This window comes from Vigna umbellata, chromosome 8 (assembly GCF_029865625.1).
Source record: "Vigna umbellata cultivar VRB3 chromosome 8, Vumbellata_1.0, whole genome shotgun sequence".
Lineage (NCBI taxonomy): Eukaryota > Viridiplantae > Streptophyta > Magnoliopsida > Fabales > Fabaceae > Vigna > Vigna umbellata.
This window is the reverse complement of record NC_142172.1, coordinates 32,024,487-32,039,702: the sequence shown is the minus strand read 5'-3', so window position 1 is coordinate 32,039,702 and position 15,216 is coordinate 32,024,487. Positions and strand designations below refer to the sequence as shown.

At 35.6% G+C, this 15,216-nt stretch overlaps 3 protein-coding genes across 3 annotated transcripts; 1 reads left to right on the top strand and 2 right to left on the bottom strand.

Moving 5' to 3' along the window:
- The first annotated feature begins 448 nt into the window (after positions 1-448).
- On the top strand, positions 449-8,994 carry EMB1138 (DEAD box RNA helicase (RH3)). Its single transcript, XM_088097385.1, has 10 exons — positions 449-888; positions 962-1,104; positions 1,197-1,611; positions 4,209-4,307; positions 5,993-6,217; positions 6,806-7,183; positions 7,673-7,816; positions 7,935-8,030; positions 8,185-8,456; positions 8,567-8,994. The coding sequence occupies exons 1-10, from the start codon at positions 538-540 to the stop codon at positions 8,649-8,651; spliced, it is 2,208 nt and encodes a 735-aa protein (XP_087953511.1). The 5' UTR covers positions 449-537; the 3' UTR covers positions 8,652-8,994.
- Positions 8,995-9,112: 118 nt separating this feature from the next.
- LOC124828340 (uncharacterized) lies at positions 9,113-10,279 on the bottom strand. Its single transcript, XM_047301605.2, has one exon. The coding sequence runs from the start codon at positions 10,093-10,095 to the stop codon at positions 9,178-9,180; it is 918 nt and encodes a 305-aa protein (XP_047157561.2). The 5' UTR covers positions 10,096-10,279; the 3' UTR covers positions 9,113-9,177.
- Positions 10,280-11,296: 1,017 nt separating this feature from the next.
- On the bottom strand, positions 11,297-15,216 carry LOC124828336 (uncharacterized). Its single transcript, XM_088097817.1, has 10 exons — positions 15,039-15,216; positions 14,318-14,447; positions 13,875-14,013; positions 13,569-13,781; positions 13,299-13,437; positions 12,732-12,882; positions 12,522-12,631; positions 12,346-12,443; positions 12,117-12,186; positions 11,297-11,579 (listed from the first exon to the last, which is right to left on the bottom strand). Exons 1-10 carry the CDS (start codon positions 15,129-15,131, stop codon positions 11,490-11,492), a joined length of 1,233 nt encoding a protein of 410 aa, XP_087953943.1. The 5' UTR covers positions 15,132-15,216; the 3' UTR covers positions 11,297-11,489.

Below are 15,216 nucleotides of genomic sequence, written 5' to 3'. Positions count from 1 at the left end.
TTTAATTTTAGTTACTTGAAAATGTATTCTAAATAACGTATAAAAATATTAATTATAGATATTTTTTTACAATGACCTAATATATCCTAAGACAAACAAACCCAGCAGCTAGTAAACATTTTTATTACGAGATGATAATAAGATAACCACTTAATCATATATGGTCATGTAGCTTTCATATAAAATCCTTTACGGGATCAATCAATAAAATTTACATTCTTTTCAAAAGTTAAAAAAAAAATGAAATCACATTGTTAATATATAATTTATGTTTATGTCAACTAAATGTATCAAAATTATGAATACTAAAAATATTAAATATTAAATGACAATTATATAAATTGTTGCATACCTTAGCGACCCGGAAAAGACCCGAGTCGAAATTCAAGTATCTGTCACTCAGTGACAGAGAGACAAACCTTAGAGAGGTTTAAAAAGCCAAACTTTCATAGGCAAAAGAACGAGTGGCCTTATCCCCTCGCCGCTCCACCTTCTCTTGGTCTTCTTTGTCTTCTTCATCTTCTTCCCGACACAAATATGGTTTCTTCTTCTACCATACCTCTCTCTTCTTCCATTTCCATATTCAAAAACCCCTCTCTCCAACTCCTCAGAAGACCAACCACCTCCGTTTCATTCAACACCCTTCCCCGTAACTCCACGCTCTCTTCCGTTACTTCGGCCATTACCACCCCCACTTCTTCCGTTCTCACCCAACAATCTTTCGAGGGTTTAACTCTGGACGACGTTAGCAATGGCCTCCAATTTGGCTATGACCACCAACCCGACCACGTCAGCGACCACGAACTTGACATTTCCAAGTTGTCTTTACCTTCCTCCCTCGTTCACGCCCTACAAAAACGTGGAATCACAAGCCTCTTTCCCATTCAGGTATCGGTATTTTCTTTTCTCCTTTTTTTTTCCACTACCATAAATGTAAAGGATTGTTCTTTGGTGTGATCAGAGAGCTGTGTTAGTGCCTGCATTAGAAGGTAGAGATATCATTGCTCGAGCAAAGACCGGCACTGGCAAAACATTAGCATTCGGAATTCCAATTCTCAGAGGCCTCACTCATGATGATGATGATGATGAGCAAAGTTCTCACAGGTTCATGCCATCATTATTCATGCACATTGTTTAATCTTTAAGGTTATCTTGCTTCATGTATTCATGTATGTATGTGTGTTTAATTCTTGCAGGAGGCATATCAGGCTTCCCAAGGCATTAGTCCTAGCACCTACTAGGGAGTTAGCCAAGCAAGTTGAGAAGGAGATACAGGAATCTGCTCCTTACGTGAAAACGGTTTGTGTTTATGGGGGTGTTTCTTATGTAACGCAGCAGAGTGCGCTTTCGCGAGGTGTTGATGTGGTGGTTGGAACACCGGGTAGAATAATTGATCTATTGAATGGAGGTAGCCTTACTCTGAGTGAGGTGCAGTATTTGGTGCTTGATGAAGCTGATCAGATGCTTGCTGTTGGGTTTGAGGAGGACGTGGAGGTCATTTTGGATAAGGTCCCTGCGCAGCGCCAGACCATGCTGTTTTCTGCTACCATGCCTGGTTGGGTCAAGAAACTGTCCAGAAAGCATTTGAACAATCCTTTGACAATTGATTTGGTAAAATCTTTTGTTGCTTTTTTTTGCTTGTCTTCTCTCTGAATATGCACAGTTGTTGACTATGTACTTGCTTATTTATGGAGTACGACTTTAGAGTACAAAGTATGATATTTTTTGGGTTCGCAATGTTCTCATTGTTTAGCTCGATACACATAACATGGTCATCTCATATTTCTCATCAACAAGAAGTGGTGCTGTGCAGGGAAATAGCCTCTGTGTGATATGTTGGATTGTGGTTTAAAACAGTGTGCTTTGGTGATGAGTGAGCGTGTGAGTATACTTTTAAAAAATGATTAAAAGAAACAAATGGATTTTTCATTTATTTCATAATTAGTAAATTTTCGATTGTATTCCAATCTGTGTTGACTACAAAGTCTTGTAGGTGTACGTGTAACCTACCCTACTATTTGTGATTTATTGATGTAAAACACTAAAAGTCACCTGGATGGCAGGATTTACTTGAAGAGAAAAGCTCTTTGTCTTGACTGCATTACCATAATAATCCTTAGCTTGTATTAATGACTTATTACATGGCTTGTTTGGGTGAGTAAAAAGTTGAACATAACTACACTATGTGTTTAAATAATCTACTTCAACACCAGTGATGCAATTCCTCATCATAAACTTTTTTTATTTGTTTGGAAACATTTTGTTGTATATCTGATATAATGTGTTGGACAATTATCAACTTACAAGCCAGTCTTATATAGTCTTATATAGAGTTGAATTAGATTTGAAGTTCACTTCTTAATATAGTATGAGAGCATATCCTAGTAAGATTTGTTGGGCCTATTATGCACTCGTTATTTGGTTGCTATCATACTAGTTGCTATCATACTAGTTGCTATCAGACCACCCATGAATATATAGTCCTCTGCACAAGTTGTCTATGCTTCAACGTGAGAGGGGTGTGTTGGAGATCTTAGTCAACTAGAGATAAGGCCAATTTATAATATTTTAGTGGGAACAATCCTTAGCTTACAAGTTGGTTTTATGTTAAGCTTAACCTAACTTTCTGATGAAGGGAAAACATGAATGAATTTCCACGAAACTGACTTTTTTCTTCTGATTCTTATGCAATTGTGTATATTACTGTTCTGGCAAAAAGTTGAGTGTCTTTTACTGAAGACAAAAATACAAAAAACCCTCTTGACCTAAAGTGAAGTAGAGACCATTAAGGCCAAAATAGTTTTGTCCCTTGACCATGGAGCATTTTATTTATAAATAAATTACAAATCGTTTTTATTTTCCAGAAAATAGGAGAATACTTCAATTACACAAAATATCAATAAATACAAGATAACAAAATAACAGATAATAACTAAATATCCCATCTTCTATGCTATAATATATGTTAATGAAAATTTGGTTATAAGTTGGACTTAGGCTCAATTCCTAGGCCCAACCTTCAAGGTCGGCTTTCAGATGTTTCACATGGGTGTAAGTGCCTACTTGGCCTAAAGACGGTCCGTAGAGATGTTTGCAAGGTCAGTCATCGACCCAACGGCATCTACTTTCACCTTTTGTTCTCATGCTCAAATTTTGGGCTAGATCTTTGTAAAGTCAAGATTAAGACAAATACATTGAGGTCGATCATATCCTGAACGGTACACAGCCCTCCAACATTGAGTCTTCAATTTATGGGACGAAAAGGTTTCCATAACCTATCCACCATCTTTTAGTACTAGGTTAGGGGGCCGGATGACCGAGACAGTACACAGGCCCCTAGTCTTAAGTTGAAGTATTTGAGGCATAAAGGCTGAAAAAGTATGCTAAACCAAGTCTTGAATACTTCCTTGCCAAATTTTTCCACATGTTTTGTTTTAACTCATTCTGTTTTCTTTTCTTGTCTCTTCTCTTTGCACATAGCCAACTTAGTTTCCATTCAACTGCATTACTTTTTCTCATGTCATCTTCTGGTAAGTTTCTCCCTTTTTGTTAAATTTGGCATCCTTCTCTAGCTGCCTATTAATTTATGGCCTGATTTACTTTACTTTTTAGGCCAGTCTCCAGCCGAGCTGAGTTAGTTGCTTTAAGTGGGCATCTTCGCCCCCCAAGCCGAGCTTGGAGTTTCTCTTTTGTTGTCAAATTGGTAATTCATGAGCCTTCAATGACTAGAAAAACTATAAAAATAACAAGTTATATAAAAGACAAGTTTATAATTCAAGATCTTTACTCTTATGTTAGATCCACGACCTTCATGAGCCTTCAGTAAATAACTAGGTGGGCAAACTTACCTATCATATACTTCTGGTGTTTAACATAGAAAATGGTGAAATCAAATATAAAATAACTTTAATAAGTTGATAATAGTGCTCGGTAACCACGAGTGTTTTTACTCATTATCACCTTTCATTAAGGCCTTTGAGTAATAAGGAAATATTTGGATAAGTTAAAATATCTAGACTGCTAATATGTGAGCCCTCAATGATAAGATTTTAATGCTTACTTTATTACCAGTAAAAGACACTCAGTTTTTTGCTGGATCGATTACTAATGCTTACCTTATTGTAGAATGAAAATTAGTCATGATTAAGATGTGTTTTAATAACAGGAAATTGATTATGATGTTTTTTTTCTCTTTTTTGGTGAACAAGGTTGGCGAACAAGAAGAGAAACTTGCTGAAGGGATCAAACTTTATGCTTTATCAGCCACTGCCACTTCAAAACGGACAGTTCTGTCTGATCTTATAACTGTAAGTTTGCTATTATGATTTTTCAAATTACATTCTTAAGTTGATGTTTGGTAATTTCAAAAGCTTATATTTCTAAATTCTGATTTGGATGGTGTTATTGTAAGATATGATAATAAAAAAAGACTTAATTGCATACATTACCACTAACCTTTTATACATTTGTGAATTTACCATTGAACTTTAAATTTCTCAAATTTTATCTTCTGAATTTAAAATCATTCAATTCTTAAATTTCTGTCAAATGGCTGTCAAGTTATTAACAATACGTTGTTGTGATCAATGTGAGGTAAATTTAAATTACACATTTTATGACGGAACGTTTTGCATTTTTGCAATTTTTTTTGCTTTTTTGCAAATTTTGTCTCTAAACTTTTAATTTCTTGAGTTTTACTTCTAAGTTCTCAATTTTTGCGGTTCAGCCATATAAATTTCAAAACTATCCACACATGAACTTTGTGGGAATTGATATGAAGTTATTAACAATGTGATGATATGACAAATAAATAAGGTAGGACAACAAAGGTGTGATTATGTGACCAATAAATTAAGTGGATATATTTCATCTTGTATTAATTAGATGGTGAAGTAACACCCCTGCGATTAATATTAAACTATTCGTTCAATTTATTTTTATTTCACTCCAGTGATTTTTATAGAATCTTAAGATTTTGATTTCTTTAGCTGCATTCATGCTTAAAATCCTACCTAGTTCATATTTTTAAATATATTATCAGGGTTGATGTTCGGATAGCGGTGAAATAACTACTACTTTTACTGAAAGCTATATAACAGAGTAAAATATGGAAAATATAAGAAAAATCTAAAAAGTTGTTTTTAAATAATAAATAATTATGATATTTTTGACATTTTATTGAGATGGTTTTTATGACATAACTGGTGTACCCTAAACGGTTGCATAGTTAAAAAAATAGCATTAGAGTAAAAGATATTTTTGTGAAATTATAATTAAATCGTTTTAATCTTATGTATGTTAGTAATATTATTTTGGCTAAAACTACTCCAAATATCTACATTTCATATTTACTTTCCTTTTTCTCAACCTTGTCCAAATCAATAACGTCATTATTTTACCTCAAACTCACATTAGAGCACTAAATGATGTTGTTATATTGTTAGTAAATTGACATTCATTATAGAAAGGTAAGATGTGTATAGTTTTTAAATTCAGTTGGTGAAATTGCTGAAAATGAAACCTCAAAGGTAAGATTGACGAAATTGAAGAAGTTTTATAACTTGCAAGATGGAATTTTTAGTAGTAAAATTTGTAAAATAGTAATAGTTTAGTGATAAAATGTGTATGTAATGTATTTCCACCCTGAACTGAAAGCAACCTTACATTGGCCACGTTATCACACTTTTAGTGATTTGACGTAAGGGTAAAATGTGTATTATTTTTAAGTTCATGGGGTAAAAATTTGCGAAATTGAAAGTTCAACCTAAAACTTGAACAAGTGTAAAAATGTAGTGTAAAATTTGCACAACCTTACTGGGAAGTTTTGTTTTCGTTATTCTCATATTGGGATGTAGTTCGTGTGAAATACCCTGACAAACTTATGGCTGAGAATTCTCGAAGGTTCATTCTACTGTTGCAATTTAATTTAGTTTTATGTTACTGAATATACTTCAATTTCAATAATTCCACTGAATGTTACCATGTCGTTTAGGTTTATGCAAAGGGTGGAAAGACTATTGTTTTTACGCAGACAAAAAAGGATGCTGATGAAGTATCATTGGCATTAACGAGTAGTATAGCCTCTGAAGCACTGCATGGTGATATATCTCAGCATCAGAGAGAGAGAACATTGAATGGTTTTCGACAAGGGAAATTCACAGTGCTTGTTGCCACTGATGTTGCTGCTCGTGGACTTGATATTCCGAATGTTGATTTGGTAAGCTGAAAATGATGATTTTTAGTGAACATAAATGTCCCTTTTCCAACTTTTTATTTTATCAAGATTTTTCTTGAAATTTTAGCATTTTTTTTCTATATGACAACAAATGTTGAAGTAGTAAACTCGAACACTTGGATTATTTTAATTTAGATGTTAGTATTTTTAATGAAGACTCATGTTTTATTTAATTGTTAAAAATGAGGGTCTCGTAGTTTGAGTCTTGATCCCTAGGTTGGATCAAAACTTCATTGCCCATTTTAGATTGAAGTTTCTCAATTCTTAAGTTTGGTTTGGTTGTTGTTTACACAATCTGGTTTATTTTTCTGTGTAAGGAGACATTTCCAGTGTATCTGACGTTATTCAATCTATATCACGGTGCAGTATTTATACTACTTGTCATTTAGAAAATGTGTTTGTGTAAGCAGTACCGTGATAACTTCTTTGGACTCTATTTCAGTTCTGTTTATATACAGAAGTTTATGACCTAACATTTGAAATCAAATAACAATGCTTTTGTCAAATACCGAATTGCTCTCTGTTGTCAGCATACTGAGAAGCTCGTTGGTATTACTTTGTTTTCTTCAGGTTATACATTATGAACTTCCCAATGATGCTGAGACTTTTGTACATCGTTCTGGTCGCACTGGGCGGGCAGGAAAAGAGGGTACTGCCATATTGATGTACACCAGTAGCCAGAAGAGAACAGTTAGATCCCTTGAGCATGATGTTGGCTGCAAATTTGAATTCATTAGTCCACCGGCTATGGAAGAAATTTTGGAGTCATCTGCTGAACAAGTTGTTGCTACACTTAATAGAGTTCATCCAGAGTCTGTGAAGTTTTTCACTGCAACTGCGCAAAAACTGGTTGAAGAACAAGGAGCAAGTGCCCTTGCAGCTGCTCTAGCACAGATGAGTGGATTCTCTCAACCTCCATCATGTCGGTCTCTTATCAATCATGAACAGGTGTTGTAGAAGCATATGTTTTCAAATTGAAATTTAAGTCTTGAAATTTTCTAGAGGATATATTTTTTTAACCGTATTCCTTCTGGGTGATACTATACATAATGATTTATATTTCATGAAAAGGATGTGCCATCTGAATCTAATGAAAATCTGTTCAGCACAATAAAAAGCTTAATAGTAATTGCAATATAATTTTTAGATTATATTATTTAAATCAGCTTTACAAGGGTTCTCCTAACGTTAAAACCCGCATAATTTGGTATAATTGGTTTTGATATTTAACATTTGCTTCTCGGTTAATATTTTGACGAGGTGATCGTTTGATTAGTATTTGAGTTGGAACTAGTTTTCAAAAATATTAGAACACAATATTGGTTCTAAGTTAACTAGTTTTTTTTTTTTTTTAAATATCAAATTTCATGTATATGTGTGTATGTATATATACTCTGTGAATGGGTTATTTTGTTCATTAAAACTCGAGTATTGCAGGGATGGATTACACTACAACTTACACGAGATTCAGACACTTCTGGAAGATTTTTTTCTGCAAGATCTGTCACTGGGTTTCTTTCTGATGTTTATTCTCCAGCTGCTGATGAAGTTGGAAAAATACATTTAATTGCAGATGAGAGGGTCTGTAGCTAAGTACTACTATTTTTTTCTTTTGTGCTAGTTTATGTAAGGAACTTCAGTATTACTAATAATCATCGCATCATTCAATTTATTTTAAAGTTGGTAATGCCTGTATCAGATTAAAGGAGCTGTCTTTGATCTCCCGGAGGAAGTTGCTAGAGAGTTGCTCAAAAAGGAACTGCCTTCTGGAAACACTATTTCCAAAATCACCAAAGTAAAATAGCGAAGTTTGGCTAATCTTCTTTTCTTCATTTTATTGTTTGTGTAGTGTACTTCCTGTACTAAAACAGCAACCATATTTTGGTATCAGTTTATTGTATTGGAGTAACAATTTGACAAAATGTAAATTCATATTGCATTTGTGGCAGTTACCTCCTTTGCAAGACGATGAACCTGCAAGTGATTTCTATGGGAAGTTTTCTGACAGAGACAGAAGTAACCGAAGGGGTTCTAATTCTAGGGATCAAAGAGGCTTTAGAAGTTCACGAGGATGGGAAGGAGGCCAAGACTCTGATGATGAGTTCGGAAGAGGCAGTAGAAATTTCAGATCAGGCAACAATAGGTCTCGAATGGGAAAAAACAGCGGCGATGACTGGCTAATTGGAGGTGGACGATCCAACAGATTTTCATCATCCAACAGGTTATAGTATAGCACAAGTTATAGACTTTAGTTACGGCTTTACTTATGTTTGTTACATTTCTTCCTATTTATAAATGTATATTTAACGAAATTTGAACGTGCATTTGCAGAAGCGGGCACGGAGGGGCCTGTTTCAATTGTGGACAACCTGGCCATCGAGCTGCAGATTGTCGCAAAAAACGAGACTTTTTCTAGTTTGTACATCTTTCGCTCTGGCACCACCCAATCACATATCTAGGGAGCTGCACTATTGATGCCCTAACATGGGGGGTTCAAGAAATTGAAGATGCTTTCCCACAGAATCACAGAATCGATCTTACATTTAATATCTATTATTTTTTTAGAATTCTACGGAGAGGTCTCCACCTGTCCTGTCCAGAGAATGAACATTTTTGTCGTCACCCTTATTGTAATATTTATTTTTTTATCATTTCATTGAGGCATCATGGTATTTTTTTTGGCAAGAACAGTTACTGTACAATGCTCTTTTGTCAGCTTAACCGTTGTTTCAGAAAAGAGAGGTATACATTTTTCACTAGTTCATGAATGATATTACTTTCTATCATACAATTTAAACTCGGCCGTAATTTTACTAATTTTATGACTGAGTGCTGGTATTACCAAAGTTGAAATGCATAACGAACAAGTGCCACGTATAAACCAAAGACAAAAAAACATACTTCATTTTCACACTCGAACATGTTCAAACAACGTTATAGCACTATTTGCCAAAAAGAACGTTTATGAGATTTCTAAAAACTGGGCCTCTTCTATTGCTTGCAACCTCTCTCACAGCCTTCTCGTCGGGGACAAACCCCTTAGCTTTCATTTGCTCCAGCAAGCGTGTAGCTTCATCTATCCTCTCTTCCTTCAGCAGCCCCTCAAACACAGAGGTATAAGTTTTTGCATTGGGTTTCATCCCTTTATCCATCATTTCCAAAAGGTACTTATTAGCGTCCCTCACAAACTTGGCATCAGCAGCAAGAGCCGTAATGAGAACCGCATATGTGTAAGCGTTGGGCGACACCCCAGAAGCGAGCATACGCATGTAAACCTTGTGAGCCTCTTTTGGCTGTGCAGCGTTAGCGTAGGCCTCGAGGATGGCGGTGTGGGCCACCACGTCGGGCATCTGACCCTTGTCCTTGATCTGGCCGAAGAGCTCCAGCGCCTCGTGGGTCAGACCCTCTTTGGACAATGCGTCGAACATCTTCACTGCGTGGTTGAACAACCCATCGCCGCTCCTCATGTCATGGAAAATCTGTTGCAAGTCCTTTGGGTCCTTGGGGTCTTCTATTGCGGGCTTCTTGCTGAAGGGGTCGTAAGGGGGTGGGACTACCCTATTGGTTTTTCCGGTTTCTTTGTGGGTATTGTTGTTTTGGTCGTCGGATTCGGAGTCTGAGTCGGAGAGGGAGAAGTTGAGCTTGGTGTCGATGGGGGTTTTGGTGGAACAGAAATGACGATGAACGGTGGGGGTGTTTGAAACGGAAACGGGTGGGGATTGAGGGGGTAAGAGTAGTGACGAAAAAGCGTGTGGGAGGGAGGTGCTTGAGAAGGTGTTAGGGTTAATGTTAGAGTTGGTGGTGAAAATTAAAGTGCGACGTATTGCTGTTACTGTTGCTCGGCCGCACAAAGAAGCCATTGTCTTGTTTGTTCTCTTCTGCTAACTATCACTCCACTTACTTGTGGCAAGAAGAGGCATTCAATACATCTCTCTCTTTACTCAAGTTTGAAATCCTTCTAGTACTTTCCGACTGTGGCGGCGCTTAGTAAATCTTTTCATGACATTGGGCCGGGGGATTTAGCATCCGACACTCTACAAGTTAACAGCTTTTACCAGAAAATAAACATAGTATAAAATTAAAAACAATTTACTGAAATAATATACTCCAAATAATTTACCAAACATGTGTTATAACACGATAAAATGTTTTAGGAAAGACTCAGTTGTCTCAACCACAATATTTGTGGTCAATCTGGTTGGGTTCTATTTATTTGAAAAGGTTAATTCAGCTCTAATCAATTGAGCCGGTTCGTTAAAACTAAAATAAAAAAATAGATATATGCATTTGTTGATTAACAAATTATAAACCATCAGATAAACATAGCTTTATAGGAACAGAAATATTATTTACCAGTCTTCAAAATGCATGAATAAATGAATCTTGACTAGCAATAACACGTGATTGAATCTACATGATAAATATATACATCTACAACGTTAACATTAGCATGGATCTTTGTTATTACTCGAAAGTCTGTACATTTTCTCGTATCTAGTCACTAAAATATCATTTAAGCAAAAATTGTTTCTAGTTTCTACTGTATCCGATCTTTCTAATTCACTTAAGCTTATGTTTCATTTTAGTCGAACAAGACTGCAATTTTTAAAGGAGATTATTCAACGTGACAGTTTCTCATTTGTTGAGAAAAGTGAAAAATGCCATAACATTTTGCAATTGTACAAATAGTTTAAAGCAGAATAAAGATGGTTAGTTTTTGACTTGACCATTATGTATCACCTCTAGCAATTGCGAGACACCACTCAGTAATATTGAGGACAAGTCAATATTTATTAAAGTCGCGCGCTGATTTTCAGATTCAAACAGCAAAAAGATATCATCTTCGCAAGAGCTATTTGGCAACCATGGTATTTTTAAACTCAAACTCAAATGATGGGAAGATAAGACCGCAAATTCGGAGTTTCACTCTAGCTATGTGTACAATCAATAAAACTTAAGGTGAAAGCTCCCATGAGAGCACTCATTGCACAATTTTTAGCGGAGACAACTTTAGATTAGTTGTTCGTTCGAAGTACTGGGAGAATATCCTCGACGAAATGGTGAGGCAGGTCAACAAAACATAAAATTCAATAATAATAGCTCTCTCCCAAAGTTGGGTAGTACAATTAGAGTCAGTAGTCAACTAAAATAAATTTATGAATTTGTAACAAAACAAATTACAGTTTTTAAGATCAAAAAATTCCACTTGGATAAAATCTAGATACTCGGCTGATTGCTTCACTCGAAAACGTCCTCACCGAGCTACCAACCCTTGGGCAGCCTGGGGCCCATCTTCCGTTATTTTGTTGGCCTGAATGGTACTGATAACATTTGCAACATTTCCCTAGAAATAGATAACATTTATCAAACATCACAGTGAATAGAACATCAGTTACTTGTGTTGAAGCAATGACATTTCATCTGTATTATTCAACAAATTAAAATCCAAGTGCACTAACATCATGTAGACCAAATCGCATAATAATGATCTCGTGTAAAAAGCTAGATAAGTCGTGCAAACATTTTCCAGGAAAAATAAAATAAAATATATAAAATGTATACACCAACAATAATGCATAGATGAAATTTGTCGTTTGAGGTACACAAACTGAATTTTTATTTATAAAAATGCCAAGCATTTCAACAGACAGCATGATTCAAATTGACAGGCTTTTCAAATCTTAAAATATTTACTCATGTTATTGAAGGTCACAATAAATTCTGAATAGTAGCTACCGATAGTTTTTTCCTTTTTAAAATGAATTCAATTATCATACTCGTACTATGTGGATGGATGTATCAGAGGAATAGTATAAATAGTTCTGTGAATTATGGCATAACTAATTATAATTCTAAAAATTGCAGACGAGAAATTATTTACCCTCCATGTCACCAGCTTTGTTCTCAGTGCCTGCCATTGATGCTGACCAAACACACGACCAGTAGGATGACTGCACATTTAAGACTTGCATTAAAGTGTGCATAACAGTAAAATAAAGTTTCAACGTGGAGAGATATATGATGCTCAACAAAAATAGTTATGGTGAAGAGGTTCGTGTATAGGAAGGTAGTAGGTGCAGAGAAAGACAATCGATAGAGGTAGAACATACCTAACAACCACTACTTGATTCATTTGATCCAACTTACAGTCAATTAACTTGGCAGTTATTGCTCTAACCACCCACAGTTCCACTTCATCATCATTGATCTGAAGGGAATGTTGCAAGATTTCAATTATGATAGGAAGAACACAATTACAAAACATAAAATAAAAATACAAATTTACCTGAAGTGTGTCCCTGATAAGTTCATAAGGAATGGTGCCAGATGCATCGGAGCTAAGATCCACCAATGACATCAGCCTCATTTTAGCAATGCATTCTTCATGTACAAGGCCTAAAAACATCATAACATCAAAAAAATTTGATAGTAACATAAAGTAGAACGTAGTTATGTATCTACATGTAAACAATATTCGTTCATGAACAGTGTTTACCATATGTTTTCAACAAGGTGGAATTTGTAGCATGATATTCTAAGTAAGCATCCAGCCTCTGAGTAACAAAAATCTTAAGAAGCTCATATAACAAACCATATTTGGCATCCTTCTCCAGTTGAGCAACAGCCGGCAAGTCTAGTAAATCACACTACAGGATAATCAACTTAGTGAATGCTCTTCTAGAACTCAAAGCAATCTAGATCAACAATGGCATTAAAAATGGCAAACTTAAAATATCTATGTAAAATTCCACGACAAAAAACAAAAATTGCAATTACTAAATAAAGATGACCTATAACAAAAAGCGCCCTAATCACCTTATCTGTTTAAGTACTGGTCAGAAAATTTCCATTTCCACTGTAACATGCTTCTATATAATTATACACATCCAGATACAGACCAGATAATCATGCACTATCAAAGCAGTATAAGCTATTGAAAAATTTGTGATATTACTACTGACAAAACAAAAAGTTAACTCCTAAAAATAGTTGAACATAGGAAGCTGAAATTGTAAGATTATACAACCATTCAAACATCGTAATTACATATTGGACAAGGTACCTGAAAGATTTCAGGAGCCCTAACAAATTCCACAATTGCATGTGCAGCCTCCTCCTTGGCTTCACTCAAAACTTGGGCATCTTCTCCCAAAAAAGTTGCCAGATAACTGGTCAGGAACTTTAAAGCATCCTTTGACATACTGAGATAAAGTAAGATGAAATACTAATTACATGTTTAAAAAATGAAATAAAAAACTCAGGTAGTACTCCCACTCTGAAGAGAGGTAAAGAGAACAAAAATAAAATTGACATGTACAGGAATCTGCTATACCTTTTATTTTCCTTCAAAATATTAGAAATAGCAAGAAAGAGCTCTCTCTGTTCCGGTATCCCAATTTTCCAGTCTTTCAAAAAGTCGTCAATTTTTTTGAATGAAGGTATAATGAATTCAGTGACTTTCCCATCAACAGCTAAATTCAGTGTCTTCATGTAAACATAAAACTGGCAGTATGGAGTCTCCAAAAGATTGTACAGATTGATCAAACTGTAGAGAAAAGATACTTCAAAAATAATAATATAAATAGTCACACCATAATGCATGACCAGAAATTTTAAACCAAGCAGCATGTGATATTACATTTTCAATCGCACAACAGGCTTTTCGTTTGGCTGCTGAAGTATTTTTGCAGTTACAACTTTTACAATCTCCATTGCTTCATCTGGATTCGCAGTCTTTGTAACAAGATTGCAAATGATAGTGAAGATGGACTCTATATCTGGTACAAGATATGACAGAACTTGTTAACACACTCAGATTAAGCTGAACCATTAATGGCAATCCTATCACCCTGAGAAGTTCTCTATGTAATAACAAACTGGATTCTAAACCAAAAGTGAGAAATGAAACAACCAAGAAGGAAGCTACAAATGCAACAGAATAAAGAAAAAAAGATAGTGAATATTGCAGGTTAACCATGTCACAACCAAACAAAGTGGCAGAGTTGGAAAGGATCCGGCACAGATGACAGCATCCATCAAAAGCTGTTTATACCAATATCAACAAAAGAAATATAACTCTACCTTTTTCAGAAACCTTAGAGAAAATCAATTCAGCAGAGGTAATCATCAATGATGCTAGCTCCAACCACTTTCCCATACCAATGAACTCTTCAGCCTCCATGCAGAGTCTACTAACTTGTGGCTCAGCAACCTGACAAGACATGATGGGAAGAACTAAATTTGTCAATAACACCAAAATCAAACAAGAACGCAACAATGCATCACATTTAAAAAGAAGCGTGACTGTACAGAGAAGCGAGACTGTAAAGAGAAGCGAGAGAGGAAAATGTCGTAGACCAACAAACCCTAAAACTACATAAAAAAATACTATTCCTGATATTTTTAAATCAATCTCTTCCCATCCAACCTACCAAACGAACAATTAAATGTTACTCCGTCTTTTAAATTTCTGAACAGTGACTTGAATCCGGAAATTTCTAAGACAAAATAATAATGATGCAGAACGAGTTCCAAGGAACATACCAAAATCTGAGTATTCAATCCAAAATCACAGTTTAACAAATTCGGATTCAATTTTAAGTTCCACAGGCATTTCAACTAAGCATATAAACAGTGGATCGTGAACAGACCATCATATCCCTAACAGACTATCGGAGGCAAATATCTCATACAGAAGCCAACAACAAAACCAAATAAAGAACCATCCACAAATACACGGAATAAAAAGCACAGAGCAGGCTGAAGACAGTGGAAGATAGAGAGAAGAGTTAGGAAGAAAGACCTCAGGACCGGCATCAGCCCAGGCAAGTTCAGAGGCGAATCGAACGACGGTGAGGGCAGCGTCTTCTTCGGAGGTTGGCACCACGGTCGCCATGTTTTCTGAACTGCGATATTGTAAACCCTAGCTGACTCGCGCTGCGGAGAAGAAGGTGTGAGCAAATAAAACCCCTGTCTCAAAG